Raw genomic sequence first — 10,589 nt, forward strand, 5'->3', positions numbered from 1 at the left:
AACAATTCTTAATACGCAAATCACATATACCTAATTAAGTATGTAAAATTTGTAATTTTTTTAATAATAGACTTAATATCAGTTTCTTTATAGAACATAAATTAATAAACGTATATTTATTCGGGTGAAACAAGTATTTACGTACCAGCGCGCAGTGGCACGAACTCTGCACTTCTTGTTTATAAGTCATATGCATATGTGCGCTTGTCCAAATATCACATGTGACGAGCATTGACATTACAAACGCAAATATCATACGCAGTTTCAGCTATCTTTGCAAACTGTGAACAGTGTTGAATATTTGCAGTGTCATTATTAAAACTTTTATAATTTTGGATAATTAGTTATCGTTTTATAAAAACCATTCGTTTAGTTTAGATATCAATTTTAATTATCAATACATGTAAAAAAGAAGGTAAGCAATAATAATATGGATTAGTACTGCCCGCTACAAAACTATAGCACACTTTGTATTTTTTTACGAAAATTACAAAATTTTTGAAAATATTATTATTTTAATCTCATGTGTGTCTTTAACTTTCACGTAAATTCAATCTGAACTAAGTACAAAAATAAACTGAATGTGGAGTTTTGAGGGGATTTAAGATTAAAATTGGCCAATTTTGAACCCAATATAGCGAACCTTGCAAAAAAACACCAGGCACACCCATCTCATTGATCAAGAAGCAATAAATCTGTAGTTACTTTACTTATTACTTAATAAATATTACGGTATTTAAATTTCCACATTAATATATTTTTCGTAAAACTATTGTTACACAATGAACTATAACTTTAATATATGCTTAAAATCATAAAATAAATGTCGAAACACAATATCTAAAAGAGTTTTATTTTAATTAACAGAAAATTACTTTTATGGGGGTCGATGGAGATTTCGAAAAATTACAAAGGGGTCGATGATCAAAAAAGTTTGGCGACCCATGTTCTAGAGCAAGGACACGCATCATCAGAATTAAAACTGCCTAGGAACTCATGTCTGGCAATGTCGTTGTAAGCGACTAGGGGAGCTTTCCAATTACCTATTACGACGTGTTCCGAAGCACAAGGGGAAAAAAACAGTTCGTAATAGGAGAGCGTCTCTGACGACTCATGATGGCATTCTGTTGCAGATTTGAAATTAGCGAAACAAATGTATTTAAGATCTGTTATGAAATCTCATACAACAAAAAAAATGTCTGGCAATGTCGTTGTAAGTGACTAGAGGAGTTTTCCTATTATGACGTGTTCCGAAGCACAAGAAAAAAGAACAGTTCGTAATAGGGGAGCGTCTCTAACGGCTCATGATGACATTTCTAGACATGTGTTTCTGCAAAAAATAGACTTAATATGTCATAAAAAAAACTATAACTTGTAGAGAAAAATTTATTGCAGATTTGAAATCAGCGAAACATAAGTATTTAGGATCTGTTATGAATTCTCATGCAACAGTTAAAAAAAAAATTATTAAAAAATAAAAAATTCTTCCACTGTGTTGTTTTTTGGAGACTTACCCAATAGACGTAATACGGATTTAATTATTTTAAAAAATTTGTTTAGTTGCTGGAATAAGATTTACAGACAACAATAATGCAGAAAAATGTAAAACACCTGACCAAAAGGATGGAAGCTGCGTTTCACTGCTGGAATGCAAAGAAGTGATGGACAATTGGCGACGTCAAACGCCTACAATCTGTCAGTGGAATAATGATATGCCGATAGTCTGCTGCCCCGATCCCACACTCTCAAGAAAATTCGAAATGCCAAGTAAAGAATATTTTCATTTTATTTAATATTTAATCATCAATAAAATAAATTTCATCAACTTTGATTCCTTGACGATGCATTTCTCTTAAAAATGCCTGAATCTCTGGAAAGCTTTTTGAATCTTTGTTAAAAGCGACATGGTTAGTACCACGACAGCGGATGTTGCAGATTAGTACAGCATTTGCAGATTATTTATCCAAGTTTTATTTTTAAAAAGCAAATAATACGGGAAGATCTCTAAGACTCTCTTTTAAAATAACTCAAAACTTGTTTCGAATAAAAATTAAAAAGCTGAATCAAGAGAACACCGCAAAGAACAAAAAGTAAATATTTTTTTTATCTGTTACTTAATTACAATCTTAACCCTCTTAATATAAAATTTAAGTAAATTTTTATGGCACTTAGAGTTAAATAACTGTATATATATTCAGTCATTTGCGATAGTGTTAATCATAAATGTGTTAGACATGAAACCAATGCGCTTTAAAGAGTTGAAATTTTCTCTTGGTCAAAAATTTTGCTAAATACAGAGTTTTTTTTATATTATTTCATTTCATGACCAGCTTTGAACAACTGATCCAATTCTGAGTTTACGACTAACAATACTCAACCTCCACTCCGTAGCCTTGTAACTTTATACCCACCCCAGAAGACAAGCGAACTCCTGATCAAGCATTGGGACAATCCAGCCTTCGTGGAGGATTTCTTTGATGGAACTAACGCAAGTTTGTGTTACATGGAAAAGAAAACCACTAAAATCTCAAACGGTTAGCCCGACGGCGAGAGATTCTATCCCATAATCCGTCTACCACTGATGATGTCTTACGTCAACACTGTGGCCGGTGCGAGCCAGGAGCAGAATTCTTATCAACCAGAATTGATCCTGAGTCGCCTCATTGGGAAGCGAGTTTGTAAATTCTGTACTTTATTGAGAAAAAAAATTTCATAATGAAATGAAAGTATAAAAAAAATCCGGACTGTAGTATGTTGAGTACATTCGATCCATTAATCAGGAAAATCATATCGCAACCCTGATCACTAAAGCCTCTTGATTGTGAATAACAAATTAGGTGAATAATTATTTTTTTACTGATTTTCATAAAATTTCACTTAAATGTAATCGCTTCTTACAGATTGTGGGACGAGAGTAATTAAAGGATTAAACTTGAACAGAGTTAAGAGACAAATGCCGAGGATGATACCTGAAATGGCACTTCACATTAACAAGACAAAACTTCCTATAATCGCTGGAGGCAAAGAATCAAGTATAGGAGCTTGGCCTTGGATGGTAATTTTTATTTATACAATTATAAACTTGTTTTTAATAAATAATAAGCCATGGAGTCGGGATGATCTGGTTGGTAGGGTGTTGGACTCGTGTTCGTCAGAACGGGAGATCGAGTCCAGCCAGCAGAAGAATTCCTGCGTATTACATGGTGACTGTTTCATGTTAAATCTGCTGGGGCCACTTAGTCCTCCAAGTTCCCATAAATAATCAATATAGGTATAATCAATACCTATAGGGGTACTGATCCAGGTGTTCCTTTGTCTTCTGGATTGGGTTCAAGATTACAAGGATGCAGAGTTGAACACTGGTAATCTTAAACTCAAATTTGGATCGGCTGTTCATAACGATTATAAAATAATATAAAGTAAAAAATAAAATTTGCCATAGTTTAGTGATTCGGCCTTAGTACAGATCAGTTTTTAAAACAAACTTAAAATAATTATTAGAAAATTAAGAATAAAATAAATATTATATACTACATATTTTGAGTATTATTTCTAAGTATTATATACTCAAGTTATTTCAAGTTCAGATTAGGTGACAACATCTTGGGTTTTAGGTTAAATTTGTGATTTTTTTTTTTTTTTTTTTTTTTTTTTTGTAACTTTTGATGATTTTTATTCGGCAACACAATATATTTCAAAAAAGGTGGGCAATAAAGATTAGGGTTAGGAGAAAAGGAGCTTGATAAATTTTAGAACTTCCATGAAATTTTTCTCAAAAATTTGAGGCAATAAAAATTTGTAACTTGTGGTTTTCAATCTGTAATTTAAATCCACGCATTTTGTCAGTTTTCAGATTCGTTAAAATTTAATTTTACAGCTTAATCTGATGAAAACCGATTTGGATGATTCTTATAACGTAAATTGTACAAAAATAAAGATATTTATCAAAAATTTAAAAACAGACTATTTAGCTAACTTAGATTACCAAACTGTCTTGTTAACTGTATTTTGTCATAAAAATTCAAAGAGAATTTAAATTACTGCACGCCTCAAGTTAAGATAAGGTGATGATCAAAAGATACTACTGGACAAAGTGAATAATCACCAGCAGTTTATTTGTGAAAACTAAAAAAAGGATATTTAATATTTTCTCTCTCCGTCTTCACCTCTTCGACAGTTGAGTTCGTTCTAGGGAGAGAAACATCTTTGAATAAATAAAAATTCCAAATATGTCAAACATATTTTCATTCTAAATCAATACGTTTAGAATATTTTCTACGCAATACATACAAGTATTGATAAAAATGTCACCAATACTAAATTAAATCAGCAGTTTCAATTAAATGGGCTTTAATTACTATTATTTAATTAAAATCAGATTACTATGTATAACGATTGTTTTTATTTGAGTTAAACTTGTCACAAATTCCATATACATCAACTTTTCATAGTAAATAACTTTCAAATAGGGGTATTTTAAATAAACTAAACTCGATTTTCTTTCAAATTATAGGCTGGTGTTTACACAAGAAATTTTGGAGTTGAGAATTTTCTTTGCGGAGCAGCCATTATCAATGACAGACATTTAGTGACAGCAGCCCATTGTTTCAAATTAAGTGGTGGCAGGTATGTAACATAAACTAACGTACGATATTTTTAAAATATTTCTTAATAAAACTTATTTTAATTGTGATCATGATAGATAGTGCGCAAAATAAGAAAAGAAAAACCTCAATAACTTATGATTTAATAATCGGATTATCACGTGCGAATCTTAATGGCTCGTGTGATAGAATTTAAATATGTAAACTGGAGCAGACGATATTTTAAGCCACGAAGTCAGACATTAAAATGAATTTTACTTTTTTTTTCTTCAAGAGATTTAGATTCGTAACCTCCAAAATTAAGGGGGTGGGCGTCACCGGAACCTAGAAAATACGATCTACGATCCCAATAATTTAGGCGGTCGGAAGTTAGGGCCCCTTTACGTTAATTCAAAATTTTGGGTACTTGTCATGTCTTTGGAACTTTTTAAAAAATTCTAAAAAAAAATTAAAAAAAACACAATTGTGAAACTCGCTTATTCAAAGATAATTCAACACAAAAAATTTTTTTTTTAATTATTTTATTGTTCAATATAATGGTCGAAAAATTTTTAACTGTGAGACATGCATATATTTATATGATTTAAAACTGTAGTAATTTCAACTGAATAAAAAATAAAAGTTTTGAATGGAATCAGTAGAGTTGTATATGAGAAATGAAAATTTAAAAATAGAATTTTTGTGAAATTGCATTACTCAGAGTATATTCGACCGATTTTGCTCAAATTTTGCATTTTTTCGAATTGTATACCTTACAATTCAAAACTTTTTATACCATTTTAACATAATGTAACTTGTACTATGTACTTTTTGTACCATTTTTACATAAATAATATTTAAAATTATATTTCGCACGAAATTATTTTTAAATAAACGAATTATACAAATGTGTTCTGTCAGAAGTATGGTAAACAATAATTAACAGCATGGAACTTAACTTTTCGGTCGCTGTCTTGCGTAGTTAAATCATAACGTAGTTAATAAGATTAAGATATGACATTCGGGTAGGCTAGTAACCAAATTTTCCCTCTACTCCGAAATTCTTTCTAATCTAACTAAAATTTAATTCTAAAACCTAATTCTCTGTAATCTGAAGAATTCTTTCCAACTTAAATAAAACTCTTATACCTGAATTTATCTAGATTTCTTTTATACCTAATGACATTGATTTTCAATTAAAGAATTCCAAGAACTGCGAGATATTACTTAACAGCAAGATATTACTTAATTAAATACTTAGTTTGCTTCAAAAATACACAAATTGGAAATAACAGTCGACATCTCAACATGTTTCAAATGTTTAATCAACGTTAATAACATGTTTCAAACGTTCAATAATTTGATTTGCCCCTCTTGATCACTGTCCAATTTCCAATCCGTGTATTTTTGAAGCGAATGAAGGTTAGATTAATAGGTTAGTACAAAAGTTCAGATTAATTTTCAATCTCAAACTAAACTATTTCTCTTTTCTCATATTTCATTGAATCGTAACTTTCAGAAATGTTCAACCAACCCGTTATTCAGTTCGCGTTGGAAGTTCAAACGTCAGAGAAGGGACGTTGTACCTCATCGATTCCATTACCATACATCCCGATTACAGACCAAGAGAACATTACAACGACATTGCTGTGATACGCCTGAAAGATCGAATCAATTTTGAACCAAATGTCAGACCCATTTGTCTACCGTCGCAGCCAGACATTAGGAGGAAAAAACTGCAAGGCAGAGATGTAACTGTAACAGGATGGGGCGATCAAGAATTTGGTAAGCAAACACAAATGCAGAATGTTCTATAATCATTGCCCTTAAAGCATGAAATTTTTTGAATCCTTATAAAACATGAACTCATAGAAATCTATTAAATAGATTAATATTTCAGTGAATAGAGAAGTTAGTTTAAAAATATGAAAATCAATATCGAGATTAATTACATCACAATTAAAGTCATCCACCATTAAAACTAGTTTGTCAGATGAAAATGAAGGGCGATAAAAGTAAGTTAAAGGAAACTATTAAGAACGCCTTTCATTTCCATCCAACATGTAGTATCAGTAAAGTTAAAGCTCAAAAATGCGATTTAACGAACTGTTAAGTACCTTCCTCATAGTAAGTGGTAAAAAATGGTACGACTTCGAGCATCGGGTTTCAGCGATAGCAAGAAATAGGGGGAGAAACTTACATCGCTTTTAGACTGAGGTTATTTTTTTGGTGTATTTTTAACACTGAATCGAATAAGACCCATAAGACCGATCGATAGTTTCTGAGCCATGAAGAATTTATGTGCAAAAAATACAATTTTGCACTAGTACATAACAAATCAACAGTAGTACTTTCATATATAAAAATCTAACCACTTCTGTACTATTCATCTTTAGACTTGTGGTCTCAATCGATTTAGCGTAAAAAATACATAAGAAACAAGGCCTCTTTTATTTCGACAGTAATATTTAGATGCATAAACATGTACAAATACAATATTGTACATAAAAACCTTTTAACTTCTAAACTATTATTTAGATGGTCTTGAAATCGGCCTCATTTGATTTAGCATATAAAGGTACATTAAAACAATGTCTCATCATACATTGTGCAGACAAAAGCAAGTGGCAATTTTAATATATAGAAAAAAGTTGATGAAGTATGTAATGAAATTTTCCAAATACCTCTAAATTTTAGAGTATCGCAGCTTCCACAAAAAAAAAAAGGCTTTCAGTATATATTTTTTTCTTTTGTTTATGTTATTTCTTTAACTAAATCTTCTTCATAATTTATTATTCAAAATTAAACAGTTTCTCACAGTTTATTATACATCCACTCTTTTGGTTCTACATTTAAATTTTAAGTATGCATGCATTAACATTTTTAATTTTCTCTTTAACTGAACTGTGAGAACCATATCATCCTCTCAACCTATTTAATGAACCAATTAAAATTACTAACGTTTCCCTTTTCCCTGAAACGTAACATATCAACTTGATTATTTGTCGAGATTTTACCAAATTTTTTTTTCAGATTGTCACTTGGATGATTTTTCTCTGATAATAATGGTTAAATAAACATTTTTGTCCTACTACCTCTTGGCAATTGCTTTATATATATATATATATATATATATATATATATATATATATATATATATATATATATATATATATATATATATATATATATTATATTCTAGACAGTCCAACAAATATAACTTTCTAACTCTTTGGGATATGGTAAATGTATCCCTAAATAGGACTCAAAATGACTGAAAGCCAAACCGCAAGGGGTAGGTATCAGTATTTATTGCTAACAAACTGAGACAGTTTTTCAAAGTAGATGGCAAAATTTAACTTGTTTCTTGTTGATTCATAATTAATTTGTCTCACACTTTCAAATTAGCAACATATATATTTTTCTGAAATTCATTAATATTATTTTGCAGGAGGTAAAAGTGCCACAGTATTAAGAGAAGTAACTGTGCAAGTAGTTGATGTACCAGCCTGTGATGAATCTTACAGAGACAACCGAGGTAGGTCATTACCACAAGGTATTACCCGTCAATTCATTTGTGCTGGGACACTTGAAGGAGGAAAGGATGCTTGCTCAGTAAGTGTTCAGTTCAATGTTTATAATTAGTTCATCAAAATGACCCTATAGCTCAATCTCTTTAACAAAAATAGAACTCTTCCTGTGATCTTACCTATAAATAGCCATAAAAAGTAATAACTTATTTTTAATGAGATCATAAAACCTTGCTCTGTTACTTATAGCACAGTAAGGTTTTATAATCTATCAGTAACACTAACTCTGTTAGTGTACAAAATAAACTAATTCTCAAATTGTGATGAGTTTTTTTCTTCAATATAAAACACTTACTTCAGGGATAAGAATACAAAAAAGAAAAAATACTATTTATTGTGTGACAAATTTATCAACTAGCAATATTTTCGTTTAAATGCTGCTTCACGTTGAAATTGAGTATATTAGTCAAATCCAACAAACAATTAATTCTTAAATCTGATATTGAGTTCTATTAAAGAACTATACCAGGGTGCATAGCCAAATAATTCAACAAAAAATAAGCACCTTTTAAGCACTTTTCAAGCACACAAAAAATATTTTTAAGCACTTTAAAAAAATATCAAAATTAGGCAGGATTGGAAAGATTTTGACAATCGACGGTTTTATCTTGTTTCAACCATCATGTCAAAAAAAAAAAAAAAACCTTTTGGCATTGTTTTTGACAATTGTCAAAAAGCATGAAATTTTGAATTATGTAAAACGAATGGCGTTTTCATACGCTACGGACTGACTGTACGCCGAAATAGATAGGAGTTGAATTAATTATGAAAACGTTGAATAGAAAGAACAATATTAACTGTATCTTTTTGCATAATTAGAAGTGAAAATCAACATAGTATAGGAAAAATCTAATTTTGAAAAGGGGAAAATTAAGCACTTTTTAAAAACACCCAATGAAAAAAGCACCTTAAAAAACGAAAATCGAAAATAAGCACCTTTAAGCACTTTTTAAAAACGCTACGTACCCTGTATACGGTGAGAATTGTAAATGTTGAAATTTTCAATAATTATAACATCCACTGTTCACCAGATATTGCCCTTGGTGATTTTTTTATTTCTTAACTTGAAATATGTAAGATAGAAAGCATTTGCTCAAAGAGACTTGAAGACTTTCCAAAGTTCTACTTTTCAAAAGGCTTATAAGAAAGTTGGAGAAACAGTAGTAAAAATGTGCTAAAAAGAGATTACGTTGTAAAAATTAAAAAAAAAAAAAAAAGAATTAGTTTATTTTTTTAAGAATTAATAAAAAAGCTGTACATATACATATCAGGGCACAAAAAATATCAAAATAGTTGTAACTTAATGCGCGTTGATAGAAACATATGAAGATACATATCTATTTATTTAAAGAAACTTATAACCACATACTCCCTCTTACTTTAAAATATAAATATCAGTCGAAATGAATAAAAAAAAACCTGTTTTGTCATCATCGAATTTCATTAAATTAAAAATGTTTCTTTCACATTTCACTCAATGATTACAGTAAACTTTTTTTTAACCAAAATAAGCAAAACATGGGAATAAAAAATAATAAGCTAAATTTGTTTTAAAAATTCTTATTATTATAATCAATAGATAGTGCTTAGTTTCTTTTAGATTAAATATTTAAATACCTGGTCGGGCACGTAAGAATAAAAAATACATACCCAATGTATGACGGGCAATATAATTTTTCAACCCTGATCTATACTAATTTACCAGTTTTTGATACTGATGTATTACATATTTTTTAATTTTAAAATCTGAAAATTTTTCAATATAAAAACATACCAATAAAAGTATATATTTCTGTAGAGAGATTCTGGTGGCCCATTAATGCTTCTGGAGAAAGGAGTTTATTATTTAGTTGGAATAGTCTCTTTTGGATTTCAATGTGCAAGAGCTGGCTATCCAGGAGTCTACACGAGAGTAACAAGCTATTTGGATTGGTTGGATGAAGTGGCACCTAGCTCATAGATGGAAATTTTAAAGGCTGCAAAAGGCTAACAAAACTTCCTCAGACAAAAGGGAATCTCAACATTTTGTATATAGTGAAAACCTACTTTCAAGTTTTTTATCATTGTAAATAAACATTTTAACAAGATGATGTTTTAATTATCAAAAATTATGTAAACTAATATTAATTCTAGACATAAATTCTGTATCATGATGCAAAAATTAAAAAAAAAACATAGTGGCTCTCTTTATTTGAATATAAAAGAAAAGTACAGTAGGGAACCGATTATCCGGACCGATCGGGACCATCGCGATTCCGGATAACTGATTTTTCCGGTTTTCTGAATCGTTCCAAAAAGCCGCTTTTTTTATTGTTAAACCCAACTAAAAAAAAATCATTTTTTTTTGGAAATAATCTTAAAAAGAAGAAAAAACGATGGAGCAATACACTAATGATTATTTCCAAACTGATGGTAA

The 10,589-nt window shown here is 30.0% G+C and overlaps 1 protein-coding gene across 3 annotated transcripts in view; it reads left to right on the forward strand.

Annotated features, from left to right (window-relative positions):
- The window catches only part of LOC107446964 (uncharacterized), a 32,779-nt gene extending 22,395 nt beyond the window's left edge, over positions 1-10,384 (forward strand). For all 3 annotated transcript variants that reach the window (XM_087161238.1, XM_087161237.1, XM_087161235.1), the window contains exons 3-8: positions 1,561-1,767; positions 2,901-3,055; positions 4,514-4,626; positions 6,103-6,368; positions 8,035-8,198; positions 9,972-10,384. In XM_087161238.1, the coding sequence (XP_087017364.1) occupies positions 1,561-1,767; positions 2,901-3,055; positions 4,514-4,626; positions 6,103-6,368; positions 8,035-8,198; positions 9,972-10,133 (1,067 nt within the window). In that variant the 3' untranslated portion in view covers positions 10,134-10,384. The remainder of the gene's footprint in view (positions 1-1,560; positions 1,768-2,900; positions 3,056-4,513; positions 4,627-6,102; positions 6,369-8,034; positions 8,199-9,971) is intronic.
- The last annotated feature ends 205 nt before the right edge of the window (positions 10,385-10,589 follow it).

This window comes from Parasteatoda tepidariorum, chromosome 4, assembly GCF_982258835.1.
Source record: "Parasteatoda tepidariorum strain Cologne lab strain chromosome 4, Ptep-v5.0, whole genome shotgun sequence".
NCBI classification, from domain to species: Eukaryota; Metazoa; Arthropoda; class Arachnida; order Araneae; family Theridiidae; genus Parasteatoda; species Parasteatoda tepidariorum.